The sequence below is a fragment of a genome, unplaced genomic scaffold (assembly GCF_019419815.1).
Source record: "Pyrus x bretschneideri cultivar Hongxiangsu unplaced genomic scaffold, Pyrus_bretschneideri_v1 Contig63, whole genome shotgun sequence".
Lineage (NCBI taxonomy): Eukaryota > Viridiplantae > Streptophyta > Magnoliopsida > Rosales > Rosaceae > Pyrus > Pyrus x bretschneideri.
Genome location: NW_025999802.1, coordinates 1,113,395 through 1,136,791, shown reverse-complemented (window position 1 = coordinate 1,136,791; position 23,397 = coordinate 1,113,395). Strand labels below are relative to the sequence as shown.

The 23,397-nt window shown below is 39.8% G+C and overlaps 3 protein-coding genes and 1 pseudogene across 4 annotated transcripts; 2 read left to right on the top strand and 2 right to left on the bottom strand.

Moving 5' to 3' along the window:
- The first annotated feature begins 12 nt into the window (after nucleotides 1–12).
- On the top strand, nucleotides 13–4,069 carry LOC125471956 (ankyrin repeat-containing protein At2g01680-like). Its single transcript, XM_048572927.1, has 3 exons — nucleotides 13–536; nucleotides 2,050–2,459; nucleotides 3,057–4,069. The coding sequence occupies exons 1-3, from the start codon at nucleotides 224–226 to the stop codon at nucleotides 3,936–3,938; spliced, it is 1,605 nt and encodes a 534-aa protein (XP_048428884.1). The 5' UTR covers nucleotides 13–223; the 3' UTR covers nucleotides 3,939–4,069.
- A 1,803-nt stretch (nucleotides 4,070–5,872) lies between these two features.
- Nucleotides 5,873–7,598, top strand: LOC125471962 (annotated as a pseudogene).
- A 249-nt stretch (nucleotides 7,599–7,847) lies between these two features.
- Nucleotides 7,848–14,739, bottom strand: LOC125471961 (protein VAC14 homolog). Of its 2 annotated transcripts, none has more exons than XM_048572934.1 (20): nucleotides 14,308–14,739; nucleotides 14,079–14,192; nucleotides 13,864–13,929; nucleotides 13,172–13,261; nucleotides 12,959–13,078; nucleotides 12,805–12,836; nucleotides 12,572–12,714; nucleotides 12,381–12,475; nucleotides 12,116–12,202; nucleotides 11,885–11,992; nucleotides 11,702–11,793; nucleotides 11,441–11,522; nucleotides 11,136–11,201; nucleotides 10,262–10,377; nucleotides 10,031–10,151; nucleotides 9,505–9,666; nucleotides 9,256–9,384; nucleotides 9,030–9,098; nucleotides 8,539–8,838; nucleotides 7,848–8,309 (listed from the first exon to the last, which is right to left on the bottom strand). In XM_048572934.1, exons 1-20 carry the CDS (start codon nucleotides 14,395–14,397, stop codon nucleotides 8,208–8,210), a joined length of 2,184 nt encoding a protein of 727 aa, XP_048428891.1. In that variant the 5' UTR covers nucleotides 14,398–14,739; the 3' UTR covers nucleotides 7,848–8,207. The 2 variants fall into 2 exon arrangements, with proteins under 2 accessions (XP_048428891.1, XP_048428893.1); XM_048572936.1 differs by having other exon boundaries at nucleotides 12,805–12,833.
- Nucleotides 14,740–15,283: 544 nt separating this feature from the next.
- LOC125471918 (nuclear pore complex protein NUP155-like) lies at nucleotides 15,284–22,688 on the bottom strand. Its single transcript, XM_048572889.1, has 12 exons — nucleotides 22,419–22,688; nucleotides 21,597–21,766; nucleotides 21,297–21,423; nucleotides 20,432–20,694; nucleotides 18,630–20,262; nucleotides 18,323–18,535; nucleotides 17,680–17,924; nucleotides 17,000–17,587; nucleotides 16,454–16,793; nucleotides 16,111–16,329; nucleotides 15,652–15,980; nucleotides 15,284–15,558 (listed from the first exon to the last, which is right to left on the bottom strand). Exons 1-12 carry the CDS (start codon nucleotides 22,575–22,577, stop codon nucleotides 15,441–15,443), a joined length of 4,404 nt encoding a protein of 1,467 aa, XP_048428846.1. The 5' UTR covers nucleotides 22,578–22,688; the 3' UTR covers nucleotides 15,284–15,440.
- Nucleotides 22,689–23,397: the final 709 nt, after the last annotated feature.

Here is a 23,397-nt window from a genome sequence, read left to right as displayed (position 1 = left end):
AAGCTCTCCACAGTCAACCGCCCTCCCACCCCCTACAGTTCCACATGATGCCCTCCCACTTTACAGTCCTACACCTTCAGATGAATCTCTGGACATATTAAAAAACATCATTAATCAATCACACCTGGTACTCGTTTACAGGAATACCTGGTCGGCTCCTCCTCCTCCGCCCTTAATGAACCCAAACAGAGACTTAACCAAAGACTGAATCTTTTCAATCACGATGGACTCGAAATCCGTGCTTTTCCTGACCCACCAATCCTTCTTCTCCGCCGTCCGATCCGGCGACCTTGCGGCGCTGAGTCGGGTGGTGGAGAAGCTCGCCAAGGACGAGGCCGCCTCAAATGGGTCGCTGGTATCTGATCTGATGGCGATGCAGAACGACGCCGGCGAGACTGCGCTGTATATGGCCGCGTACAATAATCTGGAGGAGGTGTTTGGTTACTTGCTCAAGTTCTGCGGTGTCGAGGTTGTCAAGATCCGGTCCAAGCTTGATATGAACGCCTTTCATGTCGCAGCTAAGCGTGGCCACTTGGGTAAATTGATTACTGGCTTCACTCTACTTAAAGCTTTTGTTTGGGATTGAATTCATTGGTTTTTTGTTTGGATTTTAACTTCATTAATTGGAACGATCCTTGTATGTGCTGGATGATCGTAATAATTACTGGTCTTTTATGTGCAAGTTCAGTAATTAGTGATAACAAGTAAGAATACCCGCACTTCGCTGTGGGTTTTAAAAACGTTAAAGTTGATAAATGATTAGCTAGAAACATTGAGAATGGTTTTGTAAGCATAAACAGTCAGATCTCAGACTACCCAAAAGGCATTAAGTAATGATCAAACATGCATTAAGATCCACGTCCAAGAACTTCATCAATCGAGCTGGTACGAATGTTAAGAATCCTTCCGTTGTACAGAAGGCTACATGGAAAAATAAATCAACCTTAGAACTGCAGATAATCATCAAATTGCAAAGTAGATTACCTTCTTGGTAGGCTCAGGAATTTCCCAAGTCTTGGTTTGAGAGTCTAATGACATCTTTTGTGGCAAATCTGCTGCTTCTAAAGAACGCAAACAGTGAAGGAAATACAATCAACAAATACAAACAAAATCTAGGTCTTGGAGCAGTGAACATAGTTTGAATTTTACCATTTTACACAGAGGTAAAAGTCAAAAGTCAATCATTCAAAGGAAATACACAAATTTTGTAAAAGATAGATTGAAGAGGAAATTAGCCTTGTTTTAACTACAGAAATTTTCCTTTGCAGTCAATTAAATCATTATTTCACTTCTTCTTTTGTTAGTTGGTTTCAAACTCTAATAACCCATGTCATTTTTTACCATGACCAATATGTGATATTTGTTGCTGGAGAAAGAGGAAGCTAAATAGAAAAAAAACAATTTCGTCATGATGACAAATGCAAATTTCAATATATTTAAACACAATCCAACTCATGATGCCTAGCTTAAAATGAATTGAATTTGAGTTGGACATTTGAGGTATAAAGACCCTGGGTTTGTTAGGATTTTTCGATTTCTGAGAGCTTTACATCTTAGTCTAAATGAAAAATGATGTTTGAGGATTACATCTAAAGCATATTTCAGTTAATGATTCAACAGCTTCTGAATGACAATGGTATTCACATTATTTTTCACTTTGATTAAAATGTGTGACAAAGGTATTCACATATTACAATAGCCTAAATCAACCTCACATTATTGAATCACATTATTAAACAGGAGCGACAAAGGTACTCACATTATTAGATCAGTTCAAACTCTACCCAATTCCCGGGCACGTATAATCTATATCTACTGTTTGTCTTTCTATGTGTGTATCAAACTGAACCCAATTTCATATGAGATCGGCAGCAGGAAACGCGATCTTTTATGGGCTCCAACTTTCCTTCAAATCGAGACCAATTTCACTATTTTTCAGCGAGAGAGCACTCTGGTTTGTCAAGTGAGGCGGTGGAAAGTGAAGCTCTTTAAGAGGATGATGTTCCCTTTGACTGCTTGGAAATATGTTATTGACTGTTATTTATTCAGGTATTGTGAAGGCACTATTGGGAATTTGGCCCGAGCTTTGTAAGCTGTGTGACTCGTCAAACACTAGCCCTCTTTATTCAGCTGCCGTTCAGGACCATTTAGATGTAGTCAGCGCCATCTTGGATGCCGACATCAGCTCAGTGAGGATAGTAAGGAAAAATGGTAAAACTGCTTTACATACAGCTGCAAGGTATGGCTTGCTCCGTATTGGGAAAGCACTTATAGAACGAGATCGAGGAATAGTCTGCATAAAGGATAAGAAGGGTCAAACTGCACTTCATATGGCCGTAAAAGGTCAGTGCACTCCAGTTGTAGAGGAGATATTGGATGCTGACACTTCTATACTGAATGAACGTGACAAGAAGGGCAACACAGCTGTGCATATAGCCACAAGAAAATGCCGTCCACAGGTATCTTCATACTGACATTCTATTTCTGAAAAAACATGTAATCATAAAATCCTCGTCATTATGTTTGACATTTTACGTAGGATGAAAATATCAGCTCATAAAAACCTTGTCATTAACTATTATCCCTTCCATTGGATTTATCAGTTACTTTGCTTTACTTGCTGGGTAACCATAAGCCTAAATTGGGTTAGGAGCTAGTTCTTTACATGGAGATTCCTCTTGTGGCAACTTGCCAAGGAGTCCCTGCTTGAGTCGTCTTTACTACTACCCAAGACAGATAATGGCCATGCCTTGTTTGACGTGTGGGTTATCTACATGTGTGGGGATTATGGAGAAGATGTGAGATGACAGAGAATTATGATGGATAATAAGTAATGTGAGGATATATCAGTTAAAAATTTTATATTGGGACCTCATTTTTCCGTCGATGAAACTTTTGTTGATAAAGTTCGTCTTTTCTTCTTTGATGAGGAACCAGGAAGTATGGTATTACATCCTCAAAAGTGGTGAATCCAATTTCATATGTTTGTCTTTCTATGTGTATATTCATACTTCTGTTGCTCCTCCTGTGATGATGTTTTATCCTCTTTCTTTCAGATAGTGAGTGTTTTGCTGAGCTATACGTCTATTGATGTCAACGCCATAAATAATCATTGTGAAACTGCAAGGGATTTGGCAGATAAACTAGCATACGGGGAATCTAAATTAGAAATTACAGAAGCACTAGCGGAAGCTGGTGCCAAGTATGCAAAACATGTTGGCCAAGTGGATGAAGCAATGGAGCTGAAGAGAACTGTGAGCGATATCAAGCATGAGGTGCACTCACAGCTCATACAAAATGAAACAACTCGGCGGCGAGTTTCTGGCATTGCCAAGGAACTAAAGAAGCTTCATAGGGAAGCTGTCCAGAACACTAACAATTCTATCACAGTAGTTGCTGTTCTGTTTGCATCGATAGCTTTCTTGGCCATTTTTAACTTGCCTGGCCAATATGTAAAGTCTGGGGTGGAAGCAGGGAAGGCTAACATAGCCGATGAAGTTGGTTTCAAATTGTTCTACCTGTTGAATGCCACATCTCTTTTCATCTCACTAGCAGTTGTTGTGGTTCAGATCACTTTGGTGGCCTGGGAAACTGGGGCTCAGAAGCAAGTCGTGTCAGTGGTGAACAAACTAATGTGGGCTGCCTGTGCTTGCACCTGCGGGGCATTTCTGTCGATAGCTTTTGTGGTGGTCGGAGACGGGAGTTCATGGATGGCTACTACCATAACCGTTGTGGGAGTGCCTATCCTTATTGGAACTCTTGCAAGCATGTGCTACTTTGTTTTCAGACATCACTTTGGGGCCTTCCAGCGGGACTCGCAGAGGCGCATGAAAAGGGCCAGTGGAAGCAAGTCCTTCTCGTGGTCCTTCTACTCGGCAAATATCTCAGATCTTGATGATGAATATAACTCCGACCATGAGAAAATATACGCTTTGTAAACACGGATACGCCATGTGGGGAGTTTACTTGTTTATCTGTCGAAGTAGCAGTTAATGTTCATATTTGAAGAGGTGCTCTGCTGTAATCTTTGATCACGCCAACCGTAATAAACAGTTGATTGTATATTGTATTTTGTACTTGTAACTACAGATCACGTTCGATCAACACTTCCGCAGCTCCCTAACGAAACCATTTTATATGGTTTCACATGCTCCCATGGCTACCGACCAAGTCTCTGGTGCGCTTCAAGTGCGTCTGCAAGTCATGGTCCTCTACAATCACCGGCGACTCTTCCTTTCTTGAGGTCACCTCCTCCTCAAAGTCGGTGACCACTCCACAGGCTACTACCACTCTCCCCCTCACTGGCCGAAGTCAGTTTACAATTTCAGTCCTCGGCATACGATCCACACAGGCAAGCTCTGCATTTGATCTTCTCCGCCGCGAATCCAGGCATCGGTTCATGTTTATAATACGATGATCAATAATCTTGGTAGAAGTTCAATTGTGTTGCCTGAACAGATATGCCTGAAGGGGATGATGCTCGGTTGAGTTTGTTTGCAAGAGAAGAAGGCGTAAACATAATATGAAGGAAATAGGATTTGGACTTGTGCTTTGCGAAGGTATCTTTATGAATAATATCGTATGTCTTGCCAAAAAAGAAACATATATAAAAATTATGGAATAAAAGATAATTTCTTTCAAATTTTAATCATAAAAATAAGTGTAAATAATGTTAGAGAAATCGTTTAAATCATATTTTTATAAATTAGATGACGTGGTTGCTGATAATTAAATTTATTTAAATATTGATTAACGTGCTTATTTTTTATTGATAACGCATCACCTGATTTACAAATTTAATTTAAAATATTAATCTACACAGTTTGGTATGAAAATCCAACCGGCCGATGCCTCCATCAGTTTAGGCCATCTCCAACCGAAAAAGGGTTAAATGGCTTCCTTTAGCCCTATGGTCCTACAAGAAATTATATTTTAATGAACAGTGCTAGGTCATATTTTATACCATCCCCAATTGAACGGGCTAAACATAGCCTTTTGACAAAAAACCATCTCCAACCGAGGGGGTCAAACATAATTTATTATTTTAATTAAATTAATATAGTTAATTAAATTAAACTACCATATTAAAATAAGGTTTTCGGACATATTTTGAGTATCACTTGTCGCCAAATGAATAAGCCTCCGGATTTCTTATCCTTATATAATCTCAATAATTTTTTGGATAGGATTTCGATTAACGTGTCGTTAACGTGAGTAACTCTCTAGATTTCTTATCTTTATGTAATCTCAATAATTTTTCGGATAGGATTTCGAGTGACACGTGTCGCTAAAGTGAGTAACTCTCCATATTTCTTAACTCTATGTAATCTTAATAATTTTTTGGATTGGATTTCGAGTGTCACATGTCGAGATGTAATTGGTTGTGCAAATTTTAGATAGGATTCGTATCTATGTAACACTTATTATCTTTAGCTTTTAATGTTGTAGGAATGGTGTAGGTATTTATAGGAAAAAAACTTAAAATTTTTTTTTAGATTCATCCAAAAAAACAAAAATCAAATTCCAATGGTAACTTGACGGTAGCATGACGTTAGTTAGCCGCTGATAACTGGCGTCATGTTGACGCCAGGTAGCCGTTGGCATTCAAATGGGCTGAGCTGGAAGGCTTGCAAAATGTCAAGTGGAAAAATGTCAAACTTGACATTTTGGCAGGGCTAGCATTAAGCTTGACATTTTGGCGCTAGAGGGCTGGTTGGAAATGGATAGCCGGCTGACCTGATTTTGGGGTTTGGGCCCGGTGGGTCCGACAAGCCTTTTGGTCTAGCTTTCAGTTGGAGACAATTTTCATATCATGTCAAATTATTTTTAACCCTTTAACCGGATTAGTTGGAGATGACCTTAACTTAGCGGGCCGGCCAGGCATCCATTGAGAAAAAGAATACATGTATGTATATATATTTCGTTGTACAGCAAAAAGCTCTCCTGGGATTGTTGTTAGTGCAGAAGCGATTCTCGCCGCGGCAGACGGCTATCCTCACGGCGGGCAGAAAACCGGAGAGAAGGGATTTGGTAATTGTTGGATCTCTCTGTTTCTCTGTTTTGATCTTTTCTTGTTCATATGTCAGTCACTAAATTCGATCTCATTGAAAACTCCATAAAGTAATAACTTTAATCTCTTCGTTCGATAATCCTTTCGTTTACATTTTTGCATTTTTCAATATTTCTAGAACTGACGTTTGACAAACTAGTTTTAGTTTATATATATTCTCAGAGTCGGAAATTTGGATGGGGTTCGGAATCTCCCCCGAAAAATGAACATGGAAGTAGCTGAAGGCGAAGGCGATGATGTTCCGAAAATTCCATCACTATTTACGGAGCTCCGAAATGAAATCATACGGTTTCAGATACTCCCAAAGCTACCAGCCAAGTCTCTGATGCGGTTCAAATGTGTTTCCAAGGCGTGGTTCGCTCTCATCACTCGAAACCCTTCTTTCTCAGTGCCTACCGAAAACTGCATTCCAATCGAAACACCAGTCTCCTCCTCCTCGATCTCAGGAACATTGACACGAAGCAGCAAGACATTATGTCCCTCCATATCAACCAAGATGGCAGTCTCTCACCCGCCGGCGCCACCCACCTTCTAACACTTGAGCCCCAAGAGTAGAGTCTCCCCAATATGCTGTGTACCAACGGCTTGGCTTGTTTTGTCTTTATTCATGAGCATCCGCATTCGCGTATTTAATCCCTGCACCCGAGAGTCTATAACCCTTCCCTCCACTTCCAATTCACCCACCAGCTACCAATCTACTTCACCGGACATCAAACCCTGGGGAGCCGAGATTGGATATGGCAGAGTCTGCGAATTTTTACAGGGTTGGTGCAAGTATTAACCTCCAGTTTTCACACTGGGTAGTGCAGAGTCATGGAGGCGCGTAGAGGTAGAGCACGATGATCTTCCATTTGATCATACTTTTTGGCGCATTGACATGAAAAGTGTGTGCCTCCATGGAGCCATACATTGGACACATGACGAAGAGAAATGTGTAGTGGTATATGACCTTGGAGAGCAAAGATTCAGCGTCATCCCATTTCCTCCAGAATTTGATGGTAACAGCCATCATTTTTGAGCAATTGTTGATGTGGGCGGATGTCTAGCGCTCGCATATGACATGGAGACGACTTCAACTTCATTTTTAGCAGGGTTAGAGTTGTGGATTTTGAAGGACTATCAAGATCAAGTATGGGTTATAGGAGGTTTTCGCCGTTACATATTCTTTGCATTCGTTTTCAACATACCCTTGATTATGTGCAATCCACACCGGTGAGATCTTGATAGAATCCGGAGTGCTATCCCAAGCATTTCTTCACTTTTACGATACGAAGAATCAAAGCTTCCGGGAAAGTTCAATTGTTGTGCCTGAATGGACATGTAAGAAGGATGCTTGTATTAGATGGGACGTTATTTCTTGTTATAATGAAACGATTGCCCCCGTGAAATGAGAACTCGAAAGCATGGTCATCGATCGAGGATTTGATTCGATTCAGGGTGCATCGCTTCTGGTTCACGGTGCATCAGAAGGCTCTGAATTTCTGGATATTTCTCCCTTTCCCTTATATTATTTGTGTTATTGTCTTAATGGTATTTTTATTTATTTATTTATTTTCGTTTTGGTCTGTTCAGGAGAAATTATTGTATGCATCCGTCTCAGACGGCTTATAAAAATTTCAGTGTGCTTGCGAAAGTTCTTGTGAAAATTTTCAAATTCGAATTTTCCAACAACAACTTGCGAGCACACTGAAATGAGAGAACACAAGTGGATCGATCAATTAAAATACTACACATTAAACTTTCTTTTTCTTTTTTCCATTTTTCAGGATCAAAGGTGTACATGAAGATGAAGGACTTACTTTTATAAGATTGCTGTAACAGGCAGTATTAAGAAAACAAACTGCGTCTTCTAAATCAAAATATCTCCCTCCTCCTCCTACCCCCCACGTGGTTTTCGATAAAAAATAACACAACCGCGTAGGGCACAAGTCCGAAAGAATAGCTCGAGCTTACAACCGAGCTCGACTCAATTTAAACCCAATTTTTACCATCCCGACCTCCACGAGTTTTTAACAACAAACTACTACGATATACAACTTTACAAACTATACCAGATCCCGTCATCCACGACTCCCATGCTTCCTCCTCCCTGAGATGAGTACATATTAGCCTCGGCCAGTGTCCTGATGCAGCAACGTTATAATTGTAACTGGCCCGGGGCCCTCCGAGATCTGGAAGGCGCCCTGATCACGTCTAATGAAGATCGGCTATGGCTTTGTTCTTCTGGTCTCTGCACATCCTGCATATACAACAAGGCAGCAATGTAATTCCAACTAAACCCTATATAACGATAACAAGTAATAATCTAAAACGAACAGTGACAGTGGACTGTCAAAAATGTTTGCAACAGGCACATGACGAATCCTGCCTGCCAATACTGCCCCAAAATAAACATTTGCCAACAACACTCGTTGAAATGCTACTTATCTCAACAGAAATATTCCCCAGATGGAAGAAACTCAACAAACCTTCGGTGTTGAAGAAGCTGTGGAAGTTCTTTGTGATTGTGCCTGCACCTTTGCATGTTGACGATGTTGCTGCTGCATTTGCTCAAACTGCCGTAGTCCTAAAGTAAAGTTAATTCCATTATGAGAACTCTTACTGTCCTGGTTTATGTCACCGTCTTCAGTGATCTGCGAACCACTTGGCATGTGATGTAGAATCTGATGGGGATTCCCTGAAGAAGTTTGTCTGAGTTGCTCACTGTCGAATGAGTATGAAGGTACAGTTTTTAAACGCGTCCTCAGAATTTTAAAGGCGGCACTTTGCTGCAATCAAGCATGTAACGAAACTTAAACACACAAAATTACCAATAAAAAAAAAAAACAAAAACTCTCGCAAAGAACACATTGAAGGAGTTTCCAAAAACTCAGATAGGTATTGATCTCAATGATTTATGCACGCAATATCACAGCAAAATTCATCCTCAAATAGTATAAAAAGAGCATTTAGTTTATACCTGAGGAAGCAACATCAGAAGACCATATAAGGCTTTTAACAACCATATATGTCTTCCAGGTTCAAGAAGCTGCAAGAATCAAAATACGATCTCAGGCACTCAAACTAATTTGCCAGTTTGAGAAAGCAATGCAGTAAACACAAAATGACAGTTTAGGGGAAAACATGATAAGGATGCTATGGTAGAACTCCATTACTAAAAGGAGAAATACATTTCAATACAGCACCTGTAATCTAAGATACGCAAAGATTGGAGTTTCTAGTAACCGAATCAATTTATCCAGCTGGACCAAAAACTTGACATTAATATCTTCTTCCACCAGAGACTGAATCACGGTACTTGCATGCTGATATGTCTGTCATGAAAAAGCATACACAACATGTTCAAGAAAAGAAAACGAATGCTCACCTCACACACAAACACAGATTTTTAAGTGAAAGGGGCGACCATGGGTGACAAAGCTCTAGAACCTCACCTGAGCTAATAAGCAGAGGCTTATAATTGCCATGGGTGAATGGCACCATGAAGCATATAAGGAAACAAATAAGTCTTTCCCAGAAGGATTCACAAGTGACCTTTTCAAAAGATCTCGAAGCTCAGCCAACTCAGAGGACGTAAGTAAAATAAAGTTCAAAGCCTGAACAAGGAAAAGGAACACAGGGATAAAAAAGATTAGGCTAGACAGAGCACAGAAGAACTCTTGAATAAAGAACACAAGCATACAATTAAATTGGTATTTTGAAAGGGTGATGTTATTGGCACTCCAAAAAACTCCTCGTGCACTCCTCACAAGTGTATTTTTTTATCTAAATATAGAAGTTTGGAGTGCACGACGTTTTGGGGTGCCAATAACAGCACCCTTTTTAAATGCCTCAGTCCTATAAAACGTTTTAATTCTGGGCACTAGAATGTATGAGCTCATTTATCATGCCCCATGCGACTGTTGATTCATTTGTGTCACTTATGCACGCATTACTTTATGTAGTGTGATAAATAACAACCTGAACCATAACAGATGCAAAATCCAGGTCTGACTCTCCATCTAGTATGGTAGACAGTTCTCGGTAGACCCTTTCAGCATCTAAAAGCACACAAAGTCGGCGAATAATCAACGCACCACGTCTTGGGGAAAGAAAACAAAATAAAGACCATAGTTAAAACAAGAAACATATTATCACAGATTTAAAATTAGCACAAGGAGGGAGGGGGGGGATAGAGAGGAAGAGACTCACTTCTCTAGAAGAGAGTTGTCCACATGAAAATTATGCACAAGGAACACAACAAGCTGGTGAAAGTGTTGTGGATCTTTTGCTATGCATGCATGAACTTCTAGGACCAAGAGAACCACCTGGACATAATCCAGACTTGCAACATTAGATACACTCATAAATGCCGTTCAACATGTAGAGTCAGTTAGCTTTTTCATTATGCATGTTTCTGGACACCATAAAGCAATAAATAAGCTGCATTCTGGCATACTAAATAAAATATCACATGATAACTCAATAACGTCTTATTACAAAGTTAAAAATGCCTCTGGAAAAGTACATAACTAAGAACGAAAAGTGTATGCACATAAGTCAGCAGATGATCCTGGCAAATCACAGAGAGTTATAATAGACGATAGTAGCAATATTAGTGCATGACAACCTTAGGAGCCATTTGATAACCATTTCGCTTTCAGTTTTTGGTTTTCAGTTTTCAGTTTTCTGAAAACTGAAATCTTGTTTGGTAACTACTTTCAGTTTTCCAAAAGGTGAAAACTCAAGGCCAAATTTTGAAAACTAGAGAAAGCAGTTTACAGTTTTGGTTTTCAGTTTTCAGTTTTCATTTTTTTTGAAAACTGAAAGTAGTTACCAAACAAGATTTCAGTTTTCAAAAAATTGAAAACTGAAAATGAAATGTTATTAAACGGCCCCTTAATTAATAGTCAACAACAGATCCATATGACTTAAATGTGGAACACAATAAGTGCGAAAATACAGATACCACATAAACAGTGGGAGTCGACAATAACACCATAAATGAAAATGACAACTAAAGAAAGATTAGAAAATACAACTTGAAACAATATGAGAAAAATATCCATCAGAATAAAAGGATTACCTGATCAGAAGCATCTGAGAGTGCTTCCAAAAGGGTGTCAAATATGTCGTTCAGAAAACTTAGAACCTGTTCGAAGTAAATTTTAAAATCAAATCTGTGTAACAAAAAAATACTGGCCCAGACAAACAGTAACCCATGATATGACAAATAAACACTGCCCACACTAACTAAAATCAGAATTTAGAGAAATTGCCTAACACTATTAACCCAGCTGTGGTACCTCCTCCCCTGATTAAACATTACGGGAAGACTAGGTAAGAAACAATCAACTAGAAGTACACAGAACTCAAGAAGTGCCAAATTACCTCAGCACGATGTCTGTTTAAAAGGTTTGAAATCCAGTGCAGTGCTTCGATTCTAGTAGCCTCCCATTCACTAGATAATTGCCTGATCACAAAATATTCTCAAATCAAAACAAAAAACTAAAGCATAATAAATGTTTTATCATAACAATAGAAAACACAACTTCAGAATGGACAGTAGCTCCACAACAAACAGAATCCCTATGTACACCCATAAAATAAAAAGGGTAAATTCTAATAGGGTTTTGGTTAGAAAAACTACACCTCCTTGCAATAGAGAGGATTGCTCCAACGTCAAATCCTTCAGCTGGATCAGCCTTAATGGCACAAAGCTCCTCATTGGTTTCACGAGCAACCTTTAGTTGAGAGAGGAAAAAGGAGTTCAGTGGAAGAAACCCATGGAGGCAGTGAAACCTGGTATATATAGGAAGAGGACAGTCAACCTACCACTCTAATTTTCTCTTCTTTATCAGATATGCAGGGTAGAATTGCTCCCAGAATATCAGCATAATAGGGAACAAGCTGGTCCCCACCAAGTTTTACAAATTCATTTATCTGCACAGCAGAGAAGCACATGCGTAAGACTATTCAATATAATACAGGTCAAACAAACTAATAAGAATACCAGAGGATAATGATACCAATGAGTAAACACTACTCTAGTTTACTCTTACTTACCCATGTGATAGCTGTTAACCGAGTAAATTCATCCGATGAAGCAGCTCTCTGTACCAGTATTTCAGCCATGCGACCATAATCTACAGACTTCAAGAGTAGCACTGCTCGAGTCAGAAAATTAAAATGAACAAGATATATACTCTCAGAAACAGGGAGAAAACTGGCCGTATGGAAAAGACTGGCACAGGTTCTCCAAAAGTAACTAGGGAAACACATAATATAAACATCATTGCAGGATTAGTTCATCAACAGTTAGAAGCCTTACTGGGGAGTTCTTGATCTCCTGGAGAAACTCTGAAAGTGCTGAATCAGCTTGTTGTCTAATCTCATGGCTTGAATCACTTAACATATTGAACAAGCCTGAGATTTATTAGCAAACTGTGAGTTCATATGCAATTACCAGAAATGATGAGAAAGACGAGAAGCACGTCAATCTTTCATAGTATAAACAATTACCATCAAGAAAATCAGGAAGAAATCCCAGCATGTCAATATCTGGAACACTGTCTAAGACAGTGATCCATCCAACCAAAAACTGACGGACATAGGGATTCAGGACATTCATACGCTCCCTCAACAGTGGAATAAATTCTTCAATGCTGTGGTAGGGAAAGAACCAAAAAAAAGGTACATTGTAAGTGTTGTACAAATGTTTTGAGAGACAAATCCAGATCAAGAATATTACACACCTGAATTGATCACTTTCAGTAACAATATCCTGCTTCCAAATTAAAAAAATTGAAGTTTATATAACAGAAATAAATGCCTATTTGGAAGACAAACAATTGAGAAAATCCGATGCATGAGGCATAGACACAAGCCAATATTTTGAAGTTTATATACCTTTACAAGCCGATCTAAAAGATGAGCAGCACTTTGTACATTAGCATCGGAATCCGCTGAAAGCTTACACAAGGCATCAAATATCTGATTAAAGAATATGATGAAATCTCCTCTTACAACCTGCCAACCAGTAAAAATTAAATTAAATTAAATCTAGGCCAGGTGAGAAAAACAGAATAATAACTTAAAAATTCAGCCACCTAATCTGCTCACCTTTGCAATGTTATATAGAGCTTCACAAGCATAATAACGAACTCTGCTATCTTGGTCCGAAAAGGAATTAAGCACAGGAGGCACAATTTGCTGGCAGGGTGAATCAGAAGCAAAAGAAATATTCAATACCATTAAAGAAAAATTTGGCATTTAAATCAAGTCAGAAATGCATATATTAGCTATGAAACTCAATACTTTTCAGAAAGAGAAGATCCAAAATTTGGCATGATGCTATCACTACTCATTTCAGGCTTACATATATATACTCCATATTCAGCTGGCATTCAACTCAATTACGGGATGCATACTAAGAACTTTCGAGAGGCTTACAAGTTTACAATTAACACATATTTCTACATGAATCTTTGGTAATTCACTTAGGTTCATCAAGCTAAGTCTAGATATCCTCATCTTAGTTTGATTGCATCTTCCACACTACAACAACATTATAGTGGGTAAATGATCAGTGATTTAGTCATCTAGAGTGGGAGCTCAGCACACTGAGCCCATGTTAATTGCTAATTTTAATTAGCAAAACTAAGCATCCTATTTGTAGCCCTTGCTATACACTACCTTCGGAAGCTTAATTACACACGTAACTACCAAAATTTAAACCATCCATGCCACATATATCGAAGGTCCATACCATTTTTTCTTAAATAAAAATTGATCAATTGTACCCATTGCCTTACCTCAAGATGCTGAGCCGCTTCACTGGTCAACCCAACTGTTGCAGCAGCTAATCCTATCAATCCTCCCTATACAAAATTCAACAAATATATTCAAATTTTCTGCATTTGAAACTTTAACAACATGGAAAAGAAGAAGCACGCAAATTGTAACTTCAAATTAGTCTAATGACTTACACAACAACCAACTCACAAATTAACATTAATAACACCAATACCTTCCGGTGGTTGGCTTGCGGCGAGTAAGTGAATTCCGTAGTGAGCAAATTGATCGCCGCCGTAATCTTATCATGCTCCCCAGCCGTCGTGAGCTGCTTCACTATTCCCTCAACCTGCACATAACCGCCAGCACATAACCATACAATAAAATCGTACAATACGATTTCAAGATCTAATTGCAACAACTCGGAACCCTAGCAACAGAATCAATCGACGCAAGAAAGAGACCTCAAGAGCGGCATTCTTGCGCTTCTCATAGAGCTTGTCCGCGAGGTTGCGGAGGACGCCCGCGGGAATCACTGAAAGACCGTCGGCCATGTCAAACCCTAGGAATTACAAATTTTTCAAAAGAAACGAATTCACCGATCGAAGGACACAGAATTCGGGCGTCAAATTCGTTTCCGGATCTTCTCCTGCTCGAATCTGAACATTTCTCTAGGGTTTTCGCCGGAATCGAAGACTTCGGGAATCCGAAAACTCCAATGGAAAATCAGATCTGCAGAAATTTGGGAACGAATGGGAAACGGAAGAAAACTGCAAAGCAAAATTTCTACGGAAGTTTTTGCTTTCCTTTTCGTTTTCCTTTTTCACTTCTAATTTCTAATTCTTTTTTTTTTTCCTTTAATTTTTTCTTTATTTGGTTTCTGGCTGCTTGTCTGTGCTTTCTACTCTCAGTCGTGGCAGTCCTCCCTCTCTCTCTGTATTTGACTATTGGGGCGATCACGGAAGGGGCTAACAGTAACAGAGGTTAGAAGTCTAGCTGCTGGTCGAAAAGACGGACGTACCCTCGTTTTTTTTATGGTGATGGATGATGGATGATCGGCTGTGACTGTGAGTTGTAATTTTCAACGCGAATCTCATCTATTTCGTCACAATGTTAGGTAAATATACACTAAATTTTTAACGCTAATTTTAAATCGGTTAATATCATTCAAAAAAATTACTAGATTTACTAAATTTACGTGCATCAAATGATTGTCACCAATCAAATTTTTACCTTAATTCAAATTGGAATTTGTTTAATAATTATTTAGAGTACAAAATTAGTGCACAAATTTGTTGTAAGGCCCGATATCCCAAAGTGCAACGTGAAAAAAAACGCTATATAATTTGCCTTTATTTTTTCAAAAATGATGCTTTCTTTTTAAATAAAAAAATACAGAAACTATATTGTCATTCCCTGTTCATCGTCGCATCAAATTGCTTAAAAATAAAAATAAAATTGCATTTATTTGGCTGAAACAAGACGACTTTCGATACCGATTTTGCAGAAAATTACATGACACCTCGAATGCTTGAAGTTACAACATAATTATTTTTAAATGTAACAAGTAACAAGAAAAATCTCGTACACTGAACAATCAAAACCGATCAAAAGAAAAGGGACTCGTCAGCGATTCTTCAAGTTCTCGAAAGCCATGGTAAACAGCTTCAGTCTGGCTTTGTGGAAGGGCCAACCTCCGTACCTCGGTCATATACCTGAAATTCCAGTACAACAGGAACAAAAGAGCTTAATCTCGGAATATAATCGTAGATTGAAACTCTTAAGGATGTTTAGAGAAGAAAGCTCACCTGTTTGCTGCACTCGAGATCTTATCTCGAACCCCTTGGTTGAGGACCGCCGTTTGCTCCATCGAGAAAGTTCCACCTAAAATTAACGAAGCTCCAGTAGCACTAGTACCCATTCTCTGTGCAAACACAGACATTGCCCACTCTCGAAGTACTACTAGCACTGATCGGAGAAGGCGTAACCTAAGGTTTGGTGATGGCAAAATAGCACCACTTGTCAACAACTGGTCATAAGTGTTCAATACAGGCTCGGTTGCACCCTTGCATGCAGCAAGAAGAGCCCTTGCCACATCTTCATCTCCAACCGATTCAACCCCTGATTCCAGTCGATCCTACAAATAGATATGAAACAAAATAAAATGAAAAATCAGGTAACTCTTTCATTTTTAAGTAATCAACTTTTGTATGTGTGCGCACGCACACATTTATGAGTTAGAGTTTGTGCGCATCTCTCCAACATACCATTGCAGCTTTCTCGAGGTGAAGACACAATGTGTCTAAGGGTAAACCAGCTCCATCTCCAGGATAAATGTGAGAACCAACTCTCTTCAATACTGCACAAGCTTCAGCAATGCCACCCCTTGAAAGAGCTTGATCAATCAATCTAGCCCACGTCTCTCGTACGATGCTGCTATCAGCATCACCAGAATAGTATGCAAAGTATAGCATCTCTAGACATATCTGTGTGCACGATAGGAAAAACAAAGATTCAGTTATAAATGAAAACGAGAATTCCCCAACCCATTAAGCAGTAAGGAGCAATTCGAAATAACAGAGTGATTGACGAGCAGAAGAAACCAAGTACCTCCCAAAGTTCAAATGGAAGAGCATATTCATTGTAGAGCTGAGTTATATTCTTTAAATCTAATGATAGCTCCTTGGCCTTTTCTCGTGCAATAATTGCAAGATTGGCATCACCAGAAGTTCCACTTTGGACAGGCTCCGATGCATCAGGCAAAGCTTCTATCCTGGCAGCAAAAGCCTCAAGTTCCTCCTTGATCTTTATCTGAAAACGAAGGACAGAAAGCTTTCCTTCCAGCAAATCTAACAACCCATCATCATAAGCGCCTCGAGCAGAACCTACCATGCCATCATTGTTACTTGCATTTTTTGCCTGCAGGACTGCATTACTCAGGTAATGATACCTGGAGTTGACAAAAATCATTACTTAGGACGGCTTGCACTAAAAACTCTCACACAAACACAAAGAGATACCCAAAGAAAAACCTCACAAACTATTTAGCTATAACTTTCAGTAATATAAAACCCTGGTACAGTGTTTGGAAAGGCACCACAACAACTCGAGTCTCCAGAGAGAACTAAAGAAGACTGAAGGGACAAATATGCTTACCTTTGATCTAGAGAAGGAACATCCACCGTGTCACTTGAGCGCCTCTCTGCCAGTCTTAGTAATACACGAGCTGCAAGCAGATGCTGCCTCTTTGAGACATAATACCGTGCCAACAGTTCAGAATATTTGGCTTGATTGGATGGGATGCTTGTTCCTGAGTGACCAATTGGAGAACCGGATGGTGTTTCCCCTGAAACAGCACTTTCTAGAAACGGCACCAAATCAGGACCTCCATACTCCAACAATGCATCTTCAAGGCCCAAATCAATCATAGCACGGTACAAATACTCGTGAAATAATCGGTCAGGAGACTGAATGCCCAGCTGAACAATCTGGGAAATATATTTGTTCCGAGAGACCTGATCAAGGACAGATCGTGCAGCAGGCCTCAAAGGAGAACCAAACTCCCTCTGAGAAGGCTCGCCTTTCAGAGAACGCAATGCACTGATGACAATCTCATAGCACTGTTCACGTTGAGCAAGCGCATGCTCTCTAATTGCTGCATCAATGTGGTCATTAAAAGCATCACCTGCGGGATCAAGAGCCTGTGCCTTTTGTAAAGGCAAGCGAACCACTGCTTCATAAAACCTGCAACATAATCAATTTTATGTCTAAGACATAACGACCTAAGTACAGACAACCAAACAAAACAGCACTGGGCTTTGTCCCAAGAAATTGACCTCAAATCCTCAAACCGTTTGCAAACAGTTCGTAAGTCAGCAGATTCTGGAACTTTACTTAAGAAATTGAAGGCTTCTCTAGCAAGACTCTCCTTGTCGGGATCTGGCGTTATAGCAGCTCTCTCAAGACACTCCACAGCTAGAAAAAACTTGTAATCAGACTCCTTATAATAGCTTGGACAGCCGTCCCGTAATCTCCCACTAATATCATCTACTGCCCCCCTGCCATCAGGACCAGTATAATACTGGAGCAATGAATAACAAGAAAATATCAGAATGAAGAGTTGCAAAAGATAAATAAATAAATAAACCTGATAAACAAAAGAGGGAACAACAACAACAACAAAGCCTTTTCCCACTAAGTAGGGTTGGCTGTATGAATCCTAGAAAGTCATTGCGCTCGGTTCTGTGCCACGTCTTCCGTTAGATCCAAATACTCGAAGTCTTTTCTTAGAGTCTCTTCCGAATTCTTCCTAGGTCTTCCTCTATCCCTTCGGCCCTAGACCTCTGTCCCATAATTGCATCTTCTAACCGGAGCGTCAGTAGCAAGGTGATCACCTTCCTCCGAACAAACAATAGAGGGAAAGAAAAGGAAATTTTGCTAAAGTGAGATTCCTCAATGTTAAATATAAAATTGCACTACCTCCATAAGAGCAGATATAAGCCTTGTAGCAAGGTGGTCACCTTCCTCCGAACAAACTAACTGATGAAATGTCATTACAACTAATTTTTGTCGTACGGTAGCATCAAGCCCCTGAACCAGCCGTGTGACATGGTGCTGTGAAAGAAGCTGGAGCAGAAACAGGGCTTCACTGGATCTAAGAAGTAACTGCCTGATGCATTCCATCGCCCTAACCTGCAGGATAAAAGATAAACAAAAATTAGGAAAAGGGAGGGAAAAGTATTGTATAAACAAACACCTTGGTGCGTTTAAGATATACAAAAACTACCTCCATTGCTGCTAGTTCAGCAGGACTATATGGTAATCTCTGCCTTTTATTAGACATACCACCATCACTAGACTCAGTGTTCCTTGAGTAAGCACCAAATAAATTCCTCACCGTACCATGGTCACCACCACCTAATTCTGAACCGGCTCCATAAAGTATAGAACCAGTCAGATCTCCTAAACCAGCAACACAGCCATAAAGTCCCCTCCTTTGGTTCCTTCTGGACCTCAACAAACTCTCTAGCGAACGAATCTTGTTTTCAAGGACTTGCATAGCCTCAAGAGAGAGTCTGCATACGACTAACCCATTTTCTGACATAGAATCACCTTTTAAAACCATGACTGGAAGTTCCCACAAAGGAAATAGCAACCTTGCAGCGCACAAACAGAGCCCTTCATGTGCACCTGAAAACACAGGCTCAGCCTCCTGAACAACTTGCCCCATGCTGAATCCCCCAGCAGCGGTTCTAGTATTAGATAATGCACTGCTACCCTCAAGTTGTGGCATTCCAACTAATCTTGGGTCTTCAAAAGCTTCAGCCGCCTTCTGTGCAACAACATTGCTTATAAGAGTTTCTGAATGTACTATCCTAGCTGCAAGCATTAGACACATTGCAGCAGCCTCACCAGCTCCAAAACGAGTGAAGAATTCTTCTAAGATTGACCTGGGTTTGTTGGCCTCAAACAACCTCCTCAGAATGTCCACAGGCCTATTGATAACTATTTCCATCATTCCCATAGTACTGAAAACAACAACGCGCCTTCTTGGCAATATATGTTGGATTGACAGGTCACCTCTGGCCCAAAGCTTTCCAGATACCTTTTCACAGGACTCATCCAAGCCCTCATATCCACCATATTCAATTTCTGAATATAGAGACAGTACAGTTGTTGCAGTATCAGGCAAGGGGAAAACATCTGCTACAAAAAGCATTCGACCTTCAACTGGTAAAGAAGATACAGATTCCCGCAGTGCCCGAGAACTCCTGGAACTTATCCCTGAAGTACTTAACCCAGTTGATTGTGCTGTTGAATCACGGCTCACAATAAGAAGAGAAGTTGTGGTTGCTGGAGATGAATCAGAAAGGACAAGAGTTCCAGCAGAATAATGTCCTGCCTCAACCTTTAGGGAGAGATCATCATTCTGAGACCTACCCGCAAGAGACACGCTTCCAAAGGCAAGTCCACCACTGACCCCTAGGGGAGGAGAAGGCCTTGTTGTCACAACTTTTAAACAGGTAGGTTTATAATGGTTTGTATTGAACCCACCTAGATTTCCGCTAGAAGGAGAAGTGGTAAGATACATCCTTCTGCCATCTGACAAAATAGCAACAAGGTGTAGAGACTTGGATTCCAGTGTAGACAATGGTGATATGCAGACTATTGATGACTTTGGCAATCGATTTGGACCTCTAGGTCCAGTTGATTGTCTACCCCCATAATGATCCCTCTGATTTATCAGATTCCTTTCTTCTGCCACTTTCTTCAATGGCCCATCAGCATTTTGCCCCACAATATACACCTGAAGTTTCATTTCTTCAGTCCGTGCATACAGGATATGCCTTTCATTATCAAAAACCATTTCGACAATGGGGTCAACAGCTCCAAACTTAAAAACATTAGGTACTACCCATCTGAAAACAAACGAAACAAAACATGTCATGTTCATATGTTATCTTTGAAAAGAATATCCAACTTCAAACTTTTAGGTGGAAATTGGAAAACCCACCAATTGGAAAAACCACCAGAATAATTACAACTTTGAAGAGAGCAAAGAAGGAAAAAATAGATAGTCCAACCAACCTTGAAATAACACTTCCTATACCAGCAGTCAGACAAACTTTCCGACAACGCTTTTGCCAGCCTGATCCAGTTGTATAATGTAGCTCATAAATGTGGCCATCACGCCCAGCAAGGAAAATACGACCCTTGTCAGTACACGTGATACATGTCATTGTGATTCCGTCAGATGGTACTGTATACTCTGGCAATGGCTGTAGTGAGACCTCTGCATAAGGATCTGTGCCACTAGCCCCTCCAGAGCAACATACTCCTACAAGATTTAACTGATAAAAGACAGAGACCATTAAGAAAAACTACAAACTTCAACTAGAAATTGTTAAAAGTTCTATGCTGCAAACAAATTAAAAGAAACCCTTATGGCAAGTATCAAAAAGAAGATACAGCTTAAACAAAAGTCAACAAAGTCAAATACAGAAAAATAAAAAAAATTGCACCTAATTATGACTGAATATTCAATTCTCAAGTTAAATATCTTCTAAAGAGAAAGGCAGACCAATACTGGAGGCTTCTGCCACGCCATACCCGTCTCCAGATAGTTTTTTCCAAGACTCGAACTGCGGGCACCAACTTGCTTAGGGAAGACTCTATCCTTAGTTTAGATAAAATAAGTGTCTTAATCCAATTTATAAAAATATCCAAGTATGATTAAGAGCAATGTATACCCACTGGTCACAACTTTAAGCAGTCATCACTAACTTCACAGGAAAAAGTTAAAAAATGAAAAATAATTCTAAAGCAGCAATTAATCTTAACACCACAATCTATGTGGGATCAACCAGGCAATGCCTGGAAATTTAGTTTTCAGTTGTTGGAATTGTACCTATGGGGATATAGACGTAAACAAAGGAGATAATAACCAACATACCTCAACAGGGGTTGCCAAAATCAAAAGATACTGAATAGCTTCAATGAAAACACCAGGTTTAGATTTAGCAAGGCCAACAGCACAAATAGCTTGATCCTCCCCGCTATATTCTGGACATTGTCCATCCCTGATAAATAGAGAATGTCAGAGGGATTTAATCGAAAGCGTCGAGATGAAATCCATGGACCAGTGGTCAAAAAGCTACAAGTATGGTACTAGTTATGATATCCGCAACTTGAAATTATTTATTTTCATAGGTTTTCTAGTAGTAGTATTATCATCTTATGACTATATACTCACCACTTGTCGAAACGCCAGAGAAACAAGGAGTTATCTACTGATGCCCATGCCCTACGAATCTCGGGAAAAATCCCACATAATGAATTTCCTTCCCCACCAGCTGCATTGTATCTTTCAATAAGTACAAGAGGCAACTCCCAAGTATCCACCACCTCAACCAAAGGTGGCCACTGCAATGGAATAAACATCATTGTAAAGCTTTAGAGAACAGAACTGAATTCGAGTCATACAATCTAAACAAAAATATGATACCACTGTAATATCAGATTGTTAAACAATAACATGAAATATGGCACTACTTATGAGCAGAAAACAAGTGTAAATAACACATCAAAAATGAATTTTATCATAATTAATTTATTAGAAAGTTGAGATCAAGTAATTTAGAAAGAACGATACCCATTGACTGTCAGAAGATTGCCAACTAAAATGGCACACATGATAAATACCATACGTGCTACGCAACTCTCACATTGCCTAAATAATACATTTGGTGATCCACCAGTGAGGTAGTGCCGAAAAACCAAGGAAATACAACAAATTCATGAAGTCCTATCATTTACCCAGTACATCGGTAAATGCTGATACTTCAGTTCAAGAACAATGATCCAGTTCAAGGTTATACTAACAATGAGTGGAATGCAATTATACTTGTGAATATGTACTTCTCATAGACCAAATGCAGCTATACGAATAACAAAGCCGGAAATCTTACAAGAGAAACAATGAGCCTAAAATTAACACATTGCAATCTGAGCCCTAAATATCAAACTTTTACAACAAAAATCAAAGCTTTTAATTCGCATAAATTACGGAAATTACCTCTCTGGGATGAGTAGAATAGGGGTGACTAACGTATCGGGAAGCTTCTAGGGCTTCTTCAAGATCGAGCTGCGACGCGACTTCACGGCCAATGCGGTCGCCGACGACGATACCCGCATGGGTGACATCGCGCATAACGACTTCGTCCTCCCAGGACATGGCGTTCAAAACCCTAGAACTTCGAACGGGCAAAATTGCAACCCTTCGGGGGTGTAAAACTGCAACTTTTAGTCGGTTTTCCCTCCCTTTCTCGGGAACCAAACAGGGAAAGTCTTGGATTGGAGAGCAAATTTTCACACGGCTACGACTGAGAGAGAGAAGGGGAGTGGGGGAGATTCGAAAATTAGGGTTTTGGGGAGGGTTTGTTTGTGGCGGGCAAATTAAAAGGTGCTTTGGGGATAACCCGGAGGGTCCGGTTCGCTGAACGGCTCGGTTCACCAGAGCGTCTAAATTTTGATTTTTTACTTTTTTTTTTTACCTCGTTCGTTTTTATTTTGTTATTATTTCGTTTTTCTTGCTCTAAGTAATTGCATATACCTTGGATTGTTAGTGGGGGTATTTATACTAGCTCAAAAGAGTCCTTGCTTGATTGGGAAATTGTAAACCAAATATTGAGAGGAATTTAATCTGGGCATGTTTCTCTTTGGATGTTTTGAGCTCCAACATTCCTCTTTTACGTAGATTTAGATGTAGAATTAAGGAAGTTTATTAAAATTGTCGAATAAAAAAAAACTTGTTAATTGTCACATCCCGTCCCGGGCTTCACCACATCTCGGGCTCAACTCCGTCGTAACACGATATTGTTTGTTTTGGGCTACAATCACACCCTCACGGTTTTGTTTATGAGAACTCACATGAGAACTTCCCAGTGGGTCACTCATCTTGGGATTGCTCTCGTCCGAACTCGCTTAACTTTGGAGTTCCGAAACCAGTAAGCACCCAAAAGACCTCATGCTATATGGAGGTGGGCATGTACATA

What these genes read in the sequence shown, in the direction of transcription:
- LOC125471961 (XM_048572934.1), bottom strand. Translation starts at nt 14,397, where the DNA reads ATGGCCGACGGTCTTTCAGTGATTCCCGCGGGCGTCCTCCGCAACCTC. An exon ending in ACTGAAAGTGATCAATTCAG is followed by an intron (nt 12,715 to 12,804) that starts GTGTGTAATATT and finishes TCCCTACCACAG; the next exon opens with CATTGAAGAATTTATTCCAC. An exon ending in TTGCGTATCTTAGATTACAG is followed by an intron (nt 9,099 to 9,255) that starts GTGCTGTATTGA and finishes TGATTCTTGCAG; the next exon opens with CTTCTTGAACCTGGAAGACA.
- LOC125471918 (XM_048572889.1), bottom strand. Translation starts at nt 22,577, where the DNA reads ATGTCCTGGGAGGACGAAGTCGTTATGCGCGATGTCACCCATGCGGGT. An exon ending in ATAGGAAGTGTTATTTCAAG is followed by an intron (nt 20,263 to 20,431) that starts GTTGGTTGGACT and finishes GTTTGTTTTCAG; the next exon opens with ATGGGTAGTACCTAATGTTT. An exon ending in CTGAACTAGCAGCAATGGAG is followed by an intron (nt 18,536 to 18,629) that starts GTAGTTTTTGTA and finishes TTTATCCTGCAG; the next exon opens with GTTAGGGCGATGGAATGCAT.
- LOC125471956 (XM_048572927.1), top strand. Translation starts at nt 224, where the DNA reads ATGGACTCGAAATCCGTGCTTTTCCTGACCCACCAATCCTTCTTCTCC. An exon ending in AGCTAAGCGTGGCCACTTGG is followed by an intron (nt 537 to 2,049) that starts GTAAATTGATTA and finishes TTATTTATTCAG; the next exon opens with GTATTGTGAAGGCACTATTG. An exon ending in CAAGAAAATGCCGTCCACAG is followed by an intron (nt 2,460 to 3,056) that starts GTATCTTCATAC and finishes TCTTTCTTTCAG; the next exon opens with ATAGTGAGTGTTTTGCTGAG.